The following is a 19,436-nucleotide window of genomic DNA, read 5'->3' as shown; positions in this document are numbered from 1 at the left end:
TTGAAAAGGAGTATTTTGAGAAGAGTGTGTTCTTATGATTCTACTGATAAAGAAATATATTATTCATAATCCAAGTTCTTGTTTTCATTTCAATGAGCTCCTGTTTTAATGTGTATTTGTCCTTTTTATGCACACATACACAAACATGGAAAGGAAAGCTAATCTTAATACATTTACATATCTTTTCTTGGCTGGTGCTGTTTTGTGAAGTCAATTTGATATAAGGTTGTGAGCTAAAAAGGCGTAAATGCTAAATAAAGTCTGCTATTACGGCTTTGCCATTTACATGACTTTTGCGTTCAGTTATTTAACGTTTATAGGTAACATTCTTCAAAAAACTGTCCTTCCAAAAACGTGTTTATGTAAATGGCCATGGTAAAATGTGGGCATCAGATATTTTTAAACACCTCCACTTGAAAAACAATGTGGGCATTCTGACTCATAAGCAATGCACCAGCTGTGCGAGAGACCTCTGAAACAGCGTGAGTTTGGCAGAGAATGGAGGACAGGCTTAGCTTGGTGAGCACCAGCAAGGATGGGTCCTATCTAAGTCCCTGCAGGACTGAGAACTCGCAGTGGGAGGGATGTCTCAACTCCATCTGGCCCAGCAACGTGTGTGCCTTCATGCCGAACCGAACCAAGGTCTGCAAAATGTTGGCACAACGTTTGAGGTATTGCATAATGTTAGCATTTGAAAGGAAAGATTCAGAGATATGTCACCATACGTCTGTGGATATCTGCATGTCCCTCACATATGGCAGAGGCATGTAGGTCTGTGATTTTTACTCTTTACTGTGATGCATGTGTAAATGTTAACATGGAAACAAGCCTGTAGTGAGCACAGAAGTAGATGCTGCCAAATGTACGAATTCTCCAGGCTGTTGTGTGATGAACACAATCTGCCATCTAGTGGACACATTTAAAGCACAAGTGAGAAAGTGAAAACGTAAAGAGATAAAATACTGTCTATATTTATTCAGTATGTTTTGGAAAGATTTTGGCTGAACATTTCACACGGTAATTGTGTGCACAGGAAATTGCATGTTTGTTTTATCATTATATTTACTCAAGATTATTTTAGATGAATTTTGAAACCTATAATAACAGAAAACTGTGTGTATGATTGACATTTGTGTCTTTGATGTGTTTTCTTTATTTTCAGAATGACATTTTAGACAGTAAATAAAAATGCATTATACAATTATTTATTTTGCTACCACATACATAAAAAGAATTCTTTGCTAACCTTATTTCTTACTTTATAAAGATTTATATATATAGACCTTATGGAAAAAACTGCTGAAAACGTAATGTTTTAAAAGCACTGACATGCATGTAACTTTTTTGTCAGCTATGTTCTTAATAATGTTATAATTATGTACCTTTTAAATAGGCCTATAGGTTATACCTTCTTATGACATTTTTTTTAAATGTCTAGCTATGAAATAAATAATATCTCAATAGCTTTTATTTAGGCTTATGGTTTTAGTTTTTTTGTTTTGTTTTGTTCATAATAGCTTATGTCGTCGTAATTAGTCATTGGTTTTACTTAGCATGTGCATATACAGAATAATATAGGCTTTATGGCCTACTGCATTTTCTTTATATTGCATTTGGGCAAAATATTTTGTCTTATTTGTTATAATATTGACTTGTTTTAGAATTTTTTGATGCCTCTGAAAAATAAATGTCTCATAATGAAATGATCCAGGGAATTAAAATGAATGTGTTTGGTCTGTTTTCATCATCTGTTTGAATTGTCACACGTAGTTTAGATAAACTGAATCCTTTTAGAAATAAATCTTCCCTGCACGTATGTAATGATAATTGGAGCTAGTACTGCTGCGCGTCAAATTTGTGGCTCTGGTTCAAAACCTAGCGAGCCACCTATCTAGACAGCAACCTTCGACGTCTGGATCCCGCGTATCATGTGCAAAACTTGCCTAGGTAGAGAGAGCCGGTTAGATAATGAGACGCAGCCCGTGTCTTTCAGTGTAGCGCACGTATTCCTTTATACGCTCTTTCGCACTCTGTAAAGTGTTGTTTTTGCCTTACTTTTAGGTTCAAACGCTAGTATTGGTGTAATAAATACATACCAATACTCATAAAGAGTTCATTTCTCTGGCGGATTTGTGGCGGGGGCAGCTGAGAGGACGAACATGTCGGGAAAGAGTTTTCGCGTTAGCGACGGAGACTGGGTTTGTCCTGATGAAAAGTAAGACTCGCTATATAATGCCTTATTTAAAAGCCCAATAAATAATATTAGCATGTATTTGCATTACTTATAAGGTACGCCTTCTGGGAAAATGCATGTTGGCTGAGAGAAGATCACGCGTTTCTTTTAGCATAGCATTTGTTAGCTTTAGCACACGGCTATAGTGTGTGAATGGGCCTGTAACCGCTATTAAACGCGTTCATTTCATTTTCCTTAACCAAACTAAACGATATATTAATTTCTTTCCACTGGAGCACTGGTAATCAAATACTTTTTTTAAATTACACACTCATATTTCTTAGGTTAAGCGATTAACGTTAGTTAGTCAGTAGCTCCGTGCACGAGTCTGCTAAATCCAGATTGCTAACTACGTTAACTTCATTAGTAGTTGCAATGCCTTGGGCTATGTGAAATGTTTGGAGAGAAAAAAATTATACATCTATTTCAGTGTTTTCACCAATGGAACGTCCCACTATTTGAAAATGTCAGTGAGTTGGCCTGTTGTTTTGTGTGCATGAGTGTTGAATGATGCTTATAATGTCTGGAGACCTAACCAATTTTGCCTTTGTAATATCTTAGGTGTGGAAATGTCAACTTTGCCAGAAGAACGAGTTGTAACAGATGTGGCAGTGGTAAGTGGGTTATAATTGTTTGTCATTACGCATATTAGGGTGTGTCACAAAAAGTAGTATCAGTACATGCACCATGCTTACAGTATTTTATCATGATCAGTCTGAACTCATTAGCCAATTTTCTTGAAACAGAAAAGACAACTGAAGCAAAGATGATGAAAGCAGGGGGAACCGAGATTGGAAAGACCCTGGCTGAGAAGAGCAAAGGTCTCTTCAGTGCCAACGATTGGCAGTGCAAAACGTGGGTATTGCTATAAAATTACACGTCCAATGTGCAGTATAAATACATTCAAAATGATTAATATCACAATTAGTATCTGTTGAATACCATGTCAGGAAGTGAAATGTTTCAGCCATTCTTACCCTTCTACATCAACAGCATTTCTTTTAAATTTGTTTCAGTGACATTAAAGGAAACCATTCCTTCTGACTTCTTCATATTTTACTTCTCATTTGAATCCTACACCGTTCAACCTGCTTAATGGAGCAGAATAATGTACACAGTGTAATGATATCCTGTCACGAAGAGCAATGAATGGGGTCGGTTCACTTGAAAATGTTGAAGTAAAAAAAATAAGTGACATGTCACAAAGCTTTTTGAGCAGTGCTGCTTATAATTCAACCACTTTTTCCTGTCTGCAGAGTTTAGCTCCATCCCTAATCACACTAGGGGGCAGTCGTCTTATAGATCACTTGTAAAAAATGTTGCAAATATGACTTCACTTTGCCATTAATGTGCTTCAAACGATATTATGGTGTTTTCAGCTCCAATTGAAGGGCACAGAAGTCTTCAGCTAAAAGTCAGCTAGAAGTCTTCGCAGGGCAGTGGCTGTCTTGGGGTGCATTTCCCAAAAGTATCGTTAACTAACTAGGGTCATAAGTTCCATAGAATTGTATTGGTAACAATGGAACTTGCAACCAAAGTTGCTTTTGGGAAATGCACCTCTGGACTGGATTTTTCCAAATCCAACCCATATTGGACTATATGCTATTAATGACAAGAATTTACTCTTTTTTTTTTTCAGTTTCTTTAGGTTGATCACCCCTTTTCTTGTTTAGTTCTGAAACGACATTGACTAAAAGAAGGCCAATTTTGATACTCAATACTTCATACCACTATTGAGAGTTGATCCACTCTTTAAATAACCCAAGGGCCCTCTTCTCATTCTCTTGTTTATGAATTTGAGACCCTAATATACCAGTGTTATTAATAGCTGTACTTGTTCTTGCTTTAAATCTAGGTGTGGCAATGTAAACTGGGCCAGAAGATCAGAGTGCAACATGTGTAACACCCCTAAATATGCCAAACTGGAGGAAAGGACAGGTATAGCTTTGTCTTTGTTCAAAATGGAATGTTAGCGTGAATTATTTTGCATATTGACAGCAAACCTTATGAGTTTTGTTTAATGTCATATGCTTGATGCATGTAACAGGATATGGTGGAGGGTTCAATGAGAGAGAGAATTTAGTCTACAATGAGCGAGAGGAGTCTGATGGCGAGTATGATGAGGTCAGTGTTTTGTTTTTGTTTTTTAAGTACACACAGATGACATTTTCACAATGCGTATAGTTTACGAACACTTCTTGAATTTTAAAACTTTTGTTGGTCTTATGGACAGTTTGGGCGCATAAAAAAGAAGTATCGTGGAAAAAGCAAGAAGGACGATGAAAAGAAAGAGGAACCAAAAAAAAATGATGATGGTGGTGATGAAGACGACGAAGATGATGATGATGATGAAGACGGAGATCTTTCAAAATACAAACTTGACGTAAGAGATTTTATTATTTAGTTCTATGTTAGTGGTCCCCTAATTTGTTGCTGTCTGAAATTATTGACCACATTGTCGATTGTAAAATGACTGCAATAGTCAGTCATAAAGAACAGATTTGAAAAATCGCAATATGATGCTATGTAAAAAAAAATCTTTGGAGCAGATATATAAACCTACCATCACAGTTTTTGATGTGCTTTTGATCTTAATCCTTTTAGGATGATGAAGATGATGCAGATTTGTCCAAGTACGATTTGGATGCTAGTGATGAAAAGAAAGGGAGTCGCTCCGGCTCCTCGCGGTCATCATCTCGCTCGTCCAGTTCAAGTTCCCGGTCTAGGTCCAGGTAAAAGGGTACAGGTCAAGGGTAACTCCAGGCAAATGTCAGTATCAGCTCAAATCTTTGTTCAAATCTCATTGCATAATTCTGTTTTAATCATTTTCATTTTAATTGCCTTTTTGATTGGCATGACAGTATAAAATTTGATGTTCATTACTGTTCAATTTATTTACAAGTAATTCATGCCATCAACACAACTTGACCAGTGTTTTAAAGCCTTTAAAAAAAGACAAAGCGGATCTTTTTAACACTTATTTTTCTTGGGTTTTCACCAGAGGATCTTAACATTCATGGAAAAATTAGAAATTTGTTGTTTTTTTGTTTTTTTTGTTTGTTTGTTTTTTTGATGTCGGTGTTTCGCAGATCCCGGTCCAGGAGCTCATCCAGTTCCAGATCTCGTTCTCGCTCCAGGTCCAATTCCAGGTGAATGAGGTCACATGCACTCTCCAGGAGAGTGTGTGTGTATAAACAGCCAGTGGTTGTTGTAGTGAACTCTTTGTCCTTCTGAGTCGGAACAGAAGTCGACTTTTGATCACCATAAAATAAATAAAGTATTAAATGAGGGTGCTGTGAGGAGCAATGAGATTTAGCTTAATCTCTTTGGGAATGTTTTTGTTCTTCAAAGGTGTCAAGAACTTTTTTTGTGCTTGTTTAAAATGTTCTGGAGCTGTTGATTATTCCGTGTCCCAGACCTCAATTTATCTGGTTACGCTGTGACATCTAGCAGGCAATTAGGGCTGTAAGTTGTACTGATTCTCTCGGACGGGTTCAGCTTTGTTCTTCTGAAAGTTCAGTTGGTCAGACCTGCAGTTTTGGTCTTTTAAAGAATTTTTTGTATTTACTGTAGTATTTAGAGACGTTGGGGGATGTTTTCCTCCCATTTCAGTTCCTTTGATAATGTTATTATAGTAATCTGTCCAATGATATTTGTTGACCTCATGGGAATGCTTATTTATCCCCTTTGAAAGATCCAGCTCCAGATCAGGAAAGGGCTCTGCTTCCTCAAAGAAGAGGTGTCGCTCCCCTTCCTCATCACCTGAGGGAGGCCAGAAGAGGAGTCGCTCCAGGTCCTCCTCTGGTGGCCGCAAAAAAAGACGCGCGCGATCGCACTCGTCTGAAAGGTTTGGTGTAACACATGGTGTCCTGGATACCAGGCGTCCTTCTGCATTATACACAGGGCTCAGTGATATAGCAGTACATTTTTTTAAACAATGTGACAAAATTGCGCTTTTCTCTGTACAATACATTTTTTTATGCTTTGTTTTGATTTCAAGAACCAAATCATTTAATCGGTCATGGTCTTTTCTCTTTGTCTCTTTCTTTCTATCTCTTTGTAGACGCAGAGGCTCATCTGGATCATCCCACTCTGGCTCAAGCGCAAAACAGAAATGATTAACAAAAGAAACAAATCTTTCTAAAACTGCATGTTTTTTTTTTTTTTTTGGTTTGGTTTTTGTTTTTCAAACTCCAGTTTTTTGGGCTATTGCAACTACCCAACTGTTTGAATTCACATTGATTTCTATGAAAAAAAATACTTACGCACCTGTTCACGTAATCTCTTAAAAGTTTTCTGCCCTTTTTTTTTTTCTTTCTTTTTTTTTTTTTAAACATCTAGCCAAATCTCTAAACAGTATAACTCGAGGTGTAAAGTCTGTAGTGTCCGTGGGTTTATAGAGAAATAACATCAAGTCTGTGACTATAAATGGCGCATATCTTCTGGACATCAACCATTTTGTTGGGAAATTATGCAAATTATATTGCTAAAGTAGTTTTATTCATCCATTGTCAGACATTATTGCCGTCAGAATAAGCAGTTCATTAGCAAAACATTTATGCTGAATTAAAAAGTGCTCAGATGCTGGTTTTATAGTTATTTTATATGGAACTCCTCACAAGAAATGTTGATGGCTTAAACATTACTTAACCACCTCAAAAATGCCAGCATATTATATTGAGCTTTTCTTCTGAGGCGTAACATTGCCTTGTCTAATTGTGTGCGTTAAAGGTAAGTATGTTTTTTTTCTATACTTGTAGAGATTTATTTTCTTTGGGCAAGACAGATGAAATGTGAAATTTTTGTGTATCCTTTTGTCAGGTTTTCTTTTTTGTGTGTAAAACTTTTATGATCTATCATTTGTGGAACTAAGAAACTAGATGACTCAAGTGGACAAACTCAAATTACTAATAACAAATTACTGGATTGGTTTTCTCTTCTGTGGTCAAATCAAATTTGGAACATGTGAAATAATCACCCTCCCTATTCTAACATACAAAATATGAAAATGTTTTACTGTTCATTAAAATTGCATAAGTGTAACCAACATGAATAAACACTTGTTAATCTGAAACATACGGTTTGTATCTTTCCATGTTACTGCATTGCATTGGGTGATGATGTCTAGAGAACTTTTTCCTCTAGATGTATGTTCCATCTGTTATTGAATTATCTCTAGATTTTATTTGTATTTTTCTTACTTCCTGCAAGTAAAACCTATAAAGACTGATGTTTTAATGATCCCACACTTCTACTTGTGGGGAATTCTAGTGATGTTAGTGAAATTATACTGGTACATTAATCAGAAACTTGTTCAATGTGTTCCTTTCCTCGTCTACTTTATAGAATAGAATTGTATTAGTCGTGTGTGAATTACTAACCATTGCTGATAGACAAAAATACACCTGCACTGCAGACACTAATGATAATCTTTTTGAAAAGATCGTTTTTCAAGCGCTAGGTGGCACTTGTTGCGTTCAAACCCATCTGTGAGCTGGTGGTTTGGGGGGTTATGTTAGAATAAAGCATTAACCGTTATTATTTATCCCTTGTTTGAAGATTTACCTATATATGACCAAAATCAATATTGTGTTTAATACATTTAGCGATAGTTTAGTTAATTCTAAAATCTATTTAAAAATGTAAAAAAAAAGTATAGCCTACCCACTGAAAGTTATCGTAGGCAATGTTACGCACTCTCGCTACAACGCTTAATTGTTATAACTACGTTTTGTCAGAAGTTTAAATCCTACAGTCATACTAAAACGAATGTGTTCCATTTGCTTGGGAATGAAACCATAGAGCAGAAAAAAATAAAGAACTAAACAACATTTATCTATATATCTACATATAACAATATTTTATCCTTTGCGTTTAAGATATTCTTTATGTATCTTGCGCTGTTTTTCAGTTGTCTTTCTGAGCATGTTTTACATTTCCATGCGGGTCCCTCCTCTGTTTATAGCGCGCTGTCGGACAGCCGAGCGCTCAAAGTGAGTCAGATGTCAAGCGGACTTCACTGAGGAGGACTCCACTTGTTTCAAAGGCTGCTGTGGCCATGAACACTCTTCCTGAAAAAGGATGACATCTAAATGTCAGTCTTCAGATGTCCTGTTGCAAAACCTGACTGCTGGAACCATGATGTGGGAGTCGAACCACTCCAAATCTTCACAGGACGGCGCAGGCAAAAGCTCCAGCTGTGGCTCTGTGTCCGTGTTTTTTCCCATCACTATGATGGTCACTGGAATGGTCGGAAACTCTCTCGCGATGCTGCTAGTTTATAGTGCATACAGAAAAAAAGAAAATAAAAGGAAGAAATCGTTTCTGCTTTGCATCGGCTCTTTGGCGTTAACTGATCTTTTCGGCCAACTGCTCACAACTCCGATTGTCATTTCGGTGTACAGAGCAGATCTGAAATGGAAACGCGTGGACCCTTCGGGAACTCTGTGCGCTTTCTTTGGGGTGTGCATGACCACTTTTGGCTTGTGTCCACTCTTTTTAGCCAGTGCCATGGCCGTTGAGAGGGCCTTGGCCATCACTGCTCCTCACTGGTACTCACATTACATGAAAACCAGCGTGACCAAGCAGGTTCTGGTCATCATCTGGTGCCTGGTTTTGCTGTTTGCCTTGCTGCCCGTTGCTGGGGTTGGAAAGTATACTTTGCAGTGGCCAGGCACTTGGTGCTTCATAAGTACAGGTGACAAGGACGTAACGGGAAATACATTTTTTGCCACGACTTTTGCGGCATTGGGGATATGTTCTTTGCTGGTCACGTTGTCGTGTAATGTTGTGACCATCCGTGCTTTGGTTATACGTTGCAAAACGAAGGCAACCTCGACCCAGTCATCCAAGCAATGGGAGAGGTTAACAACCGAGACTGTTATTCAGTTGATGGGCATTATGTGTGTGCTGTTGACATGCTGGTCACCTCTACTGGTATGTATCATATCAGCTTTTGCCAGATGCACTTACTGTAGTTATCAGATGAAAGCATGCATGCTGTCATTCCTGCTCAAACCTAAGTGTGCCCAGCTACAAAATGCTGCTATTTATATTGGATTAAACAGAATATATGAATTCAATGTAAAGGTGAACTCAGCAGGCCAAGTGTTTTAATAGTACCGTACATGTTGGAGGGTCACTACTTATGTTTTCATGTTTTTGAGCAGTTATTTGAGATTATTGTTTACACTGGGTTTTTTCCCTAGACTGTATCCAAAAAAAGGCTCTTTTGTCAGTCTTGAGTCTTGTCATTTCTTCCCAGTTATGTCATTTCAAAATATAGGCCCACATGGAATATGTAAATTCATATTTTCTGACTGGAACAAGGGGAAAAAAAGGATTTTGTGGAATAGGTGGAAACTGTTGGAAATATTATGGCTGGTAATGATAAATGGCAGATATTTAAAGTCTGTAAAATGTTGCATAAATAAACGAGGAAAAAGATAACACCCCAAAAAAAGAGTAATCGGTCATTTTAAGCATTAACATTATCATGTAGAGTATGAAAAATTCTTCTAAAGATAAAATGCAACAGTTATTAAATTGTGATTTTAAATATTAGGTGTTAAATGATGACAAAGGTAATCTAAATGTAAAAATAGGGGAAATACATAATGCACAATTACTTGTCCAATTTTAGTCAATTCATATCCAGTATAAACTGATCACAATATAGGCTACTAAACATTATTTTAAAAATAATATTTATAGCAAAACATTGCCTGGATCTGAGAGTACAGAACTTTTACTGGTAGCTAGCTAAAAACATTCTGAAATTAGCCAGAATGTTTTAAAAAACAAACCCGAAGGGGTGTAAATTTAGCAAATAACTGCTGTTTATACAGAAATCTGCTGAGCAGTCTTTAGAAGTCTATAAGCACATGTATATTTTTCTTAATCTTGAAGAAAACAATATTCATATAATATTGCCATTGTGGTGTGTCTCCTCCCATTCTGCAGGTCCTTATGTTAAAGATGATCTCTACCCACACATCCTCGCATCAATGCAATTCTGCTGCTGTGTCTCTCTCATCCCAGGACTTACAGATGGACTGTAACTTCTTTCTCACAGCCATACGCCTGGCCTCTCTCAATCAGATTCTGGATCCATGGGTTTACCTGCTCCTGAGAGAGATTCTTCTGAGGAAGTTCTGCCAGGTAGCCAGCGCAGTATCCAAGTGCTCACTGGATGTGCAGAAGGAAACTCAGTGTCCTCTAGACGCCTTAAATAAAAAGGCCATTCAGAATGATAATGTTCACAAACAGTCCCTTAACATTGAGAACAGTAACTTGAATGGGGGAAATGAGGAACAGTGACTTGATAGTGGTACAAAATTTTCCAAAATGAGGACAAAATGGCAGAGGGTATAGTCACCCACGGTCAGAATAATAATGAGCTGGAAATTTTCCAGATGTTTTTGTGGATTGTTGTATTGATGTAGGGTGATGTCAGCATGCTACCATGCAAACGCGTCACTCTTGTGTTATTGTCAGTCAAAGAGATTTTGTTCATGGATTCTCAGCAACCTTTGAAATGCAACAAAATGGCAAGACCTTAAAATAATTACATATGCAGTGTTCCCCACTGTCATGGAAAAATGTGAAAATATCACGCATTTTACAAATGTAAATTAATTGTTCAAAAGGTGTGGGAATCCTGCATATACAACAGCAATATTAGCCAATTAGATTTGGATAAACAAAAGCGAAATCATAAACTGAAGTTTGCCAGCTCCCGTGGAGACTGATTATTTTAAACTACATTCAGTGTTGTTACTACAGGTGCATCTCAATAAATTAGAATGTCGTGGAAAAGTTCATTTATTTTAGTAATTCAACTCAAATTGTGAAACTCGTGTATTAAATAAATTCAATGCACACAGACTGAAGTAGTTTAAGTCTTTGGTTCTTTTAATTGTGATGATTTTGGCTCACATTTAACAAAAACCCACCAATTCACTATCTCAACAAATTAGAATACTTCATAAGACCAATAAAAAAAACATTTTTAGTGAATTGTTGGCCTTCTGGAAAGTATGTTCATTTACTGTACATGTACTCAATACTTGGTTGGGGCTCCTTTTGCATGAATTACTGCATCAGTCTGTCATCTGCTGGTGTTGGTCCATTGTGTTTTTTGAAAACCAACGTCACTGCACCCGTTTACCAAGACATTTTGGAGCACTTCATGCTTCCTTCTGCTGTCTGGCTTTTTGAAGATGCTGATTTCATTTTCCAGTAGGATTTGGCACCTGCCTACACTGCCAAAAGCACCAAAAGTTGGTTAAATGACCATGGTGTTGGTGTGCTTGACTGGCCAGCAAACTCACCAGACCTGAACCCCATAGAGAATCTATGGGGTATTGTCAAGAGGAAGATGAGAGACACCAGACCCAACAATGCAGATGACCTGAAGGCCGCTATCAAAGCAACTTGGGCTTCCATTACACCTCAGCAGTGCCACAGGCTGATTGCCTCCATGCCACGCCGCATTGATGCAGTAATTCATGCAAAAGGAGCCCCTACCAAGTATTGAGTACATGTACAGTAAATTAACATACTTTCCAGAAGGCCAACAATTCACTAAAAATGTTTTTTTTATTGGTCTTATGAAGTATTCTAATTTGTTGAGATAGTGAATTGGTGGGTTTTTGTTAAATGTGAGCCAAATTCATCACAATTAAAAGAACCAAAGACTTAAACTACTTCAGTCTGTGTGCATTGAATTTATTTAATACATGAGTTTCACAATTTGAGTTGAATTACTAAAATAAATGAACTTTTCCACGACATTCTAATTTATTAAGATGCACCTGTATATAGCAAAATCCTTTTATTCACCTGCCAACTGCAAGAAAATAATGAAGGAATATTTATTGATGCTAATTTATGATCTGTTATATAACATTTCAGAGCTGTTTATTGTGCAGTAAAGCACTGAATGGTCTCCAATACTTTTCTCTAACCTCCTCATCCTCATGACTAATTTTTAAACCTCTCATAAACTCTAAACTTCAATTTAGACTTATTGTGTGCATTTCTCAATGCCATGCCTGCAGAGCTCTTTTTGATGCTGATAACTGGAACTGTGGGCACATTTAATTGAATTCCATGCTTGAGTTTTTCAGTTGGATTCCTGAGGGAAGTAAATGTAGAAGTGCAAACTAATTTAATATTTTAATGAGAGACTTTCTGGCCTTGGAACAGACCATTCAGAGTGTTCATTTTAATAGCCGATGTCTGACACACTGAGTGCCTCAAGGTGCTGCATCTTTTTATGTGCAAAATTCTTGATAATATCGATTGTCATAAACCGAAAGGCTTTAAAATTCAAACGGAAAGCAATTTCAACAGATGATGATTAGTCATTCATGGAAATTGCTTTTTTTATACCAGTTGTTGTCAGGAGGCCATTAAAGCTTTGTTCTGTTCTTATTTTGCATCCTTTTAGTGGTGAATTACATAACATTTGAGGTAGTTTGACTTGAGAAATATTTAATGACTGGCACAGCTGTTTTACATTATTCTTGGCTGATGCATGCAGTAATTTTTGTTTGTTGAATTTTCATTGAACATACATAAATTATTGGCAAGGATGATTGAAGTTGTTCTTCTAATTGGGCCCTTCAGTTGCACATCTGGAATTATGCATCTTACCATGTGACTGAACATCATCTTAGCATATTATATGTTTGCACTGTGCAGTTGGTGATTGTTGTGCAGTTGGAGGAGCAAATTGTATTTAAAGAATATTTACAATCAATAATTTCTTAAAGGAAAACATTGTCAAAAATAATGTTTTATAAAGCACTGTCTGTTTCAAATTCTTTAAAACCAGCTTAAATCCCCATAACACAAGAAAAAATGTTTGCACCAATGATTTTACACCCTGCCGATGAAAAGAAAATGAGCAAGGAAGATGCAAAAGCAGTGTCTAGGAAAAAAAGGGAGAGGCTAGGTAATGTATTTTCCTGGAGGTCAGAGCTCTATGAAATTGGTGGATGTGAAAAGGTGCCGTGACCAGTAAATACATTTGGAAGATTGCATAAGGGAGTAAAAAATTGCTAGTTTTCTGTTTCCACCAAAAAGAGCTTTTGGCACATCCAAATAATAACCTCAGAGAAACATCAGTGAAAACTGTGATTTCTGATTGCTCTGGAAATTATGTGGTAGCCAATTTGCAAAAGTGCATAGTTGTCAGTGGGAACCGGAATACTTTTGTAAATGGATTTAACATTTGACATATGCCCTCAGTCAGTGATTACAGAGTAAAATGAATGAAACGGACATGGGATTTAATTAATAGTGAAATGAATGTGGCTCAGGCTGCACTGTTAGACACCTAGTCGTGCTTAACTTGCTGTTGTCCGCTTGGGTAGCTGCTGAATAGGGCAATGGAAAACAGAATGATTGCATAATATTTCATTGCCAAATTAAAAGTTCCAGTGTTTCCATGAGTATAAAAGCAGGTCTCCTGTCAGCTCACTGGTGCATTGAGTTGATAAAGAACATCTGACTTGTGACCATTCAGTGCTTTCAGTGTATGAATGTGACTGATTCTTATCTACTCCACAGTAGTACAGTCTACACTAAAGCTGTTCAGAGCATTGTATTTATGTTACCAAAGGCTTCTTATCTGAGTTCCTTTCATTTACAAAGGTTGATTCATTATATTTTTCTCTCATCATATACTCGCCCTTACAACCCCATTTGGTTTTATTTTTGAAGGAGAGCTTTCAAGGTTCAAGTAAAAGCACCATAAAAGCAAAAACATATGTTCATCACATTAAGCTAATGTATGGCTTCAGAGGAAATAAATATATAATTAATGCAAACATTGTATATAACGTATATAATTAATGCATACATTGTATGGACTACTTTCATGTTGCTTTTGAATCTCTTTTGAAGCTCCAGTCACTCTTCTTTGTAATTTCATGGAAAAAACATCCATTCATCTATTTTCCAAACTGCTGCTGTAGAGATGGGAAAAATGTACCAGAGGAAAAAGAAATTCATATGAGTTTGGAATTGATGGAATTGATGGAATTTTAATGCAAAGACTTTCATACATTTTTACGTGTAATTAAGTAGCAGTACATTGTTTCGCCAATGTAAGTGAAACTACAGAGCACCATTGATTTATCTGTAATCATAATTCATAATAGATGTACAGGCAATAAGAGCTGCCAAGTAATGTTTGCATGTGAAGCCACCAGCAAATAATTTTAGATCATAACCCACCTGTGAGTGTCCTAATGCAATGCCAGATGCCAAATCACGGATGCCACGAAGTGTGGAAAGTCTGCATTACAAACAACAGGGTTTCATGAATGTATTTCGAGTTTTACATTTATTTATCGTGTAAGACAACGTGTACAACTCTGGGACTCCGTTCACAGCTAGAGCTGTCATTAGGCTTGTATCAACAGATGGTCATGGCGCTGCTTGTGTGTTTTTGATAAGAAATGTTTGCATGTGCTTGCAACTGTTTGACATGTCTACTAACTGCTCTGATGTGCTTGCCTTGTAATGGTGCTTCTAAAGTGTATCATTATTTGATTCTGTGCTGCTTGTGTTTTCCATTGCACCAGGATGGACTATGTTTCATGCCATTATCATAATTTAATCTGGTATGGGGTTGGGGTATACCAAAGTACTTCTGTAATAGTAAACGCCCCCATCCACATTTTGCACAAGTGGTTTGAAATGGTTCCCACATTTTCCATCTGTTGTGTTACTGAGGAATTATTTCAAATTCCTGTTTTGTTCAGGAAATTGTTCGAATCATTGTGTTCTCATTATATAACTAATACATAACCAGTCACTGATTGTCAGTGGATACATGAATTATCATAGTTGTTATTTGGCTAAAAGGGAGATGGCTTCTCATTTCCAGTCCATCTATATATTAACATTGAAAAACATTGTGAAAAAAAACATTGTAAAAAAAATTGAGAGATAAAATAAAAAATAAAGAACTCTGATTGAATTTATTTATCAATAGTGTCTAACTGAACGGAAAAGAAGGCAGGGTTTTAAGATGCATTTTTAAGCCCTTAGTAGTGATATCAGCGTTGGTTGCCATGGAACCAGAGGCCTGTTCTGCCCTCCTGAGGTGTTACGCATTTCGGGGGAAGGGTCCATAGGTCCTCATATGGCTTGTTAACTGAGGGGTGTTACAGAGTATTTGTTAAATATAGCTAACAAAATATATATTGTGTGTTTGATTGGTCCAGATGCTACAGTGTTGTACTTATGAGTTAATTTAAAAGGACCAAAACTCAACATTCTGTCATTATTCACTCACCCTCATATCTTTCTTGAAATCCTGCTAGATAATTCCTTCGCTGTTTCATGCAAGAAAGAAAATCATGTGGGTTTCTAAAGATATGAGGGTGTGTAAATGAGGGAATTTTCATTTTTAGACGAACTATTGCTTTTAATTAACATTACAAATAAAACAAGAACTTGTATATAGAGAATTACATGAAAGTTGTATTTATATTCAGATCTCTGGCTTGAAGTCTTGTTTGAAACTGGGTTGAAGTCCATTGGTGGAGATTTCAAGGGGTCAAACAACTCCTTGTCATTTTGTTCCCAGAGGTTCACAATCAGACAAGACTTGTTGATCATGTCATGACCACTATTTATGCACAAACGTATTGCCTGTGCTAACAATTTTTTGTGTTGTGACACAAAAGTTCACACATCTCTGCAGGCACAGATATTTATGTACTATTTATGCTTTGTTCTTTCTGTTGTTGTTGTTTTTTCAGAATTGTGATTAGCTTTGTAATCAGAATTGTTGTCTTTTGTTTCAGGGTTAATGAGTTTGCCTTTGCTTCTGTAATTGAAAACACAAGACAACATACCCTGTGGTCATCTACCAATCAATTAGCAATTGTTTAATTTGTTCACTGCAATCTAAAATTAAATGAGATTTAATGAGATTGAAGGGGTCTTATAGGTTGTTTCCATAAATAATAACATAATTTAGATACTTATTGTTAATCTTGTCGCTAAAAGCAGTGTAGCTAATATACTTGGATGTATTATAAAATTCTCAATGTTGAATGCTTTTTAAAAATGTTAACATTATTTCTTGATTATGTTGTTATTTTAACACTGCAAAGAGATAAATACCTACAGGTTTCATAGGGGCTTCTTATGATCCTTTAGAAAAGGGAACAAAAATAGTGACTGCATCAAAAGATAAGAGACCAAGAGGCTGTTCAATCCATTAGTGGCTATAGTGAAGATCTAACATACTGCACGACCGACTAATGTGGATAATGGCTATCTGGCAGTCTGGCTCTCTGCAGTTGTATGTGTGCCAAGATGCCTGCCAGACATTAATATCAATAAAATTCTAAGATTCTTCAATTTACATATTGAAGTATTGAGAGTTGTAATGAGTTTCTCAACTAAAACAGACACTTTTTCATTATGGGTCAATCAGCATACATCTATATTTGAATTCTTGCTAATATAAAGTATGTATTTTATTTAAATTTTTCAAAATATATATTTGTAATGTTGATCTTGATTGATCTCAGATGTTTCAGGATGCAGATATGTAACTGCATTCATTATGTTTCAAGTGGTGACTCTTAAGAATGTTATCTTAAATGCTAATCTTGCTTATTTTGTGATGACGCCTCGTCTGAGTAATATTTTTCTCTGTAATAGCAATCTCTGAAGGTCAATATTAGCGCTTGAGTTTCCCAGTACCTGAGTCTTTAGTATGCTTGTTTTTGTCCATTAAAACTGTTAAGAAGACTGTTGCTATGGGGTTTGTACAAATATTCGTTTATACAAAAGTTCACAAAATATTTATTTACAAATGTAGTCCGTTTTATAATTACATTCCATAAACAATAAGTTAATTATATTTTGTGCAATTTGTTTTTTGTCTTTGTATAGTTCCAGTTCAGTAACTCTGCAATTGGCCAAAGTCAGCTTCTCTCTCTCTTTCTATATACTTACACACAAACGCACACACAGTAAAAATGTTTTTTTATTGGTCTTATGAAGTATTCTAATTTGTTGAGAACCAAAGACTTAAACTACTTCAGTCTGTGTGCATTGAATTTATTTAATACACGAGTTTCACAATTTGAGTTGAATTACTGAAATAAATGAACTTTTCCAAGACATTCTAATTTATTGAGATGCACCTATATATATATATATATATATATATGATTGTTAAATATTTTTTACCTAAAACTGCCCTTAACATACCATGACAAAAACCTAAGCAACAAAAAAAAAACGTAAAATGAGTAAATTATATTAAAATTAGGGGTCATCATCATGCAGTTAGTGAGTAGAAAGACTGATTAAATTTACAAAAAGTCAATATTTTCCTTCTTTGGTAGCCAAAGAAAACAGCAGCCATCAGTTACACTCACTGCAGTGTCATCGATTGTAATGGTAACATCACTGGTCACTGATTAAAAACCACCTCTTTAGCTTCAGGAAACAACAGACTGGACCTCTTGAAAGTATTGCAAAGACAGTTACATATGTATAGAATACAGAAAATGTTTATAATTGAGTCAAAATATACAATTAACAAAAATCCCAGAGCACTTTCTAGAGATGAATAGCTCTGTTGTAAAGTAATATTCAACCCATTTTATTTTTCTTTGTTTGCAGTACAAATGTTGAGATTGGAGACAAGAAGACCACAGGGATCTGATTAAAGATTTCAACACTAGGTGTGCTGGTTCGTCTGGTCAGAGGAGAACTGGCCCCCCGACTGAGCCTGGTTTCTCCCAAGGTTTTTTCTCCATTCTGTCACCGATGGAGTTTTGGTTCCTTGCCGCTGTCGCCTCTGGCTTGCTTAGTTGGGGACACTTCATTTCCGGCGATATCGTTGACATGATTGCAAAGATATTATTTAAACTGAGCTGGATGTTGACATCACTGAATTGAATGATGAACTGTCTTTAACTGAAAAATTTGTGTTTACTATTGTCATTTTGCATTATTGACACTATTTTCCTAATTAATGCTGTTCAGTTGCTTTGACACAATCTGTATTGTTAAAAGCGCTATATAAATAAAGGTGACTTGACTTGACTTATTTTGCTGCAAGACGCTCCAAAACAATCTGTTATATAACAGCACATCCTGTAAAGCTCTCTGTGGTTACTGAGCAACTTTTCCACAGCAAAGCTTATTTTTCAAATGGTTTCCCATGACTACACTTTTGACACTAAGTAGACTAAACACTGCTAGCATGATAGTTAAACATTAATGTTGTTGTTTTTTTGCGCTTTTGCTTCTTCATTAAACAGACAGTGATGAAAAGACAGGATGGTTATTAAATGAAAATTCAGTATTATAATCTAACAAATGTACCCTTTATTGATGCTTGCTGCATGTTGTAGCAGTTGCTTCTAAGCCACTAAACCTGTTCACTCTAGATTATAACATTTTCAGCATGTTTTGCTTATACAGTTATGCTATATTTACATTTAGTCATTTAGCAGACGCTTTTATCCAAAGCGACTTACAAATGAGGACAATGGAAGCAATCAAAATCAACAAAAGAGCAATGATACGCAAGTGCTATAAGTCTCAGTTAGCTTAACGTAGAACACGTAGCAAGGTGTAGTAAACAGATAGAATAGAAAAAGAATAAAGCAAGCTAGAGTTAGAGGCATTTTTTATTTAGCTTTTGTTAATTGTATAATAAAAAGAAAACAAATAGAATAAAAAAAGAATAGAGAAGCTAGTGTTAGTTTTAAGAAAACAAGCAGTTAGCAAATGAATAGAGTATATGTCTAAAAGCAAAGGCATTCAAGCCTATATGCAAAGGCATTTCACTATGCATTATTATTTGTGGGGAATAAACATGCCCAAAATGAGCCATTGATGTATAGTTGCTGTTCTCCCCACATTCATAACGTCCATTTGCCTAAGAGAACCACAAACTAATCACACTACCATTTGTCTGACTTCATAGCCATGGCTTGGAATATCATTATTATCACCTCGCCTGCTCAAATGCTGGTTTGGCTTGGCATTCCAATTTCCATGCAACGCAATCATTTGAAAAGAAAAACAAATAACGTATTTCATTGTGCATTCAAGTATAGTGTCTGATTACAACTTGAAAGATGTGCGTCCGATGTTTGAGCATGAGTAATTAAAGTAATATAAAGCTATTAGATTCATGTGCCACGAG

At 36.2% G+C, this 19,436-nt stretch overlaps 2 protein-coding genes across 4 annotated transcripts; both read left to right on the top strand.

The window, feature by feature from the left end:
• Window positions 1–1,714: 1,714 nt before the first annotated feature.
• zranb2 (zinc finger, RAN-binding domain containing 2) lies at window positions 1,715–6,996 on the top strand. 2 transcript variants are annotated; one of them, XM_016272068.1, is made up of 10 exons: window positions 1,720–2,215; window positions 2,795–2,847; window positions 2,980–3,088; window positions 4,089–4,171; window positions 4,281–4,357; window positions 4,467–4,616; window positions 4,838–4,965; window positions 5,323–5,382; window positions 5,928–6,080; window positions 6,297–6,996. In XM_016272068.1, the coding sequence occupies exons 1-10, from the start codon at window positions 2,160–2,162 to the stop codon at window positions 6,349–6,351; spliced, it is 924 nt and encodes a 307-aa protein (XP_016127554.1). In that variant the 5' UTR covers window positions 1,720–2,159; the 3' UTR covers window positions 6,352–6,996. The 2 variants fall into 2 exon arrangements, with proteins under 2 accessions (XP_016127553.1, XP_016127554.1); XM_016272067.1 differs by having other exon boundaries at window positions 1,715–2,215; window positions 5,928–6,996.
• A 1,243-nt stretch (window positions 6,997–8,239) lies between these two features.
• LOC107585167 (prostaglandin E2 receptor EP3 subtype-like) lies at window positions 8,240–17,964 on the top strand. Of its 2 annotated transcripts, XM_016272065.1 has the most exons (3): window positions 8,240–9,169; window positions 10,196–10,393; window positions 17,900–17,964. In XM_016272065.1, exons 1-3 carry the CDS (start codon window positions 8,315–8,317, stop codon window positions 17,909–17,911), a joined length of 1,065 nt encoding a protein of 354 aa, XP_016127551.1. In that variant the 5' UTR covers window positions 8,240–8,314; the 3' UTR covers window positions 17,912–17,964. The 2 variants fall into 2 exon arrangements, with proteins under 2 accessions (XP_016127551.1, XP_016127550.1); XM_016272064.1 differs by lacking the exon at window positions 17,900–17,964 and having other exon boundaries at window positions 10,196–10,578.
• The last annotated feature ends 1,472 nt before the right edge of the window (window positions 17,965–19,436 follow it).

The sequence above is a fragment of the Sinocyclocheilus grahami genome, unplaced genomic scaffold, assembly GCF_001515645.1.
Source record: "Sinocyclocheilus grahami isolate Dianchi unplaced genomic scaffold, SAMN03320097.WGS_v1.1 scaffold67.1, whole genome shotgun sequence".
In the NCBI taxonomy this organism is placed as follows: domain Eukaryota; kingdom Metazoa; phylum Chordata; class Actinopteri; order Cypriniformes; family Cyprinidae; genus Sinocyclocheilus; species Sinocyclocheilus grahami.
The sequence above is the reverse complement of the archived record's forward strand: the minus strand, read 5'-3'. Positions and strand labels throughout refer to the sequence as shown.

Excerpts from the sequence above, each read along its gene's own strand:
- LOC107585167 (XM_016272064.1), top strand. The coding sequence starts at position 8,315 with ATGACATCTAAATGTCAGTCTTCAGATGTCCTGTTGCAAAACCTGACT. Across the intron at positions 9,170-10,195 it reads CATGCTGGTCACCTCTACTG|GTCCTTATGTTAAAGATGAT; the intron begins GTATGTATCATA and ends CCCATTCTGCAG.
- zranb2 (XM_016272067.1), top strand. The coding sequence starts at position 2,160 with ATGTCGGGAAAGAGTTTTCGCGTTAGCGACGGAGACTGGGTTTGTCCT. Across the intron at positions 3,089-4,088 it reads AACGATTGGCAGTGCAAAAC|GTGTGGCAATGTAAACTGGG; the intron begins GTGGGTATTGCT and ends CTTTAAATCTAG. Across the intron at positions 4,966-5,322 it reads AGTTCCCGGTCTAGGTCCAG|ATCCCGGTCCAGGAGCTCAT; the intron begins GTAAAAGGGTAC and ends GGTGTTTCGCAG.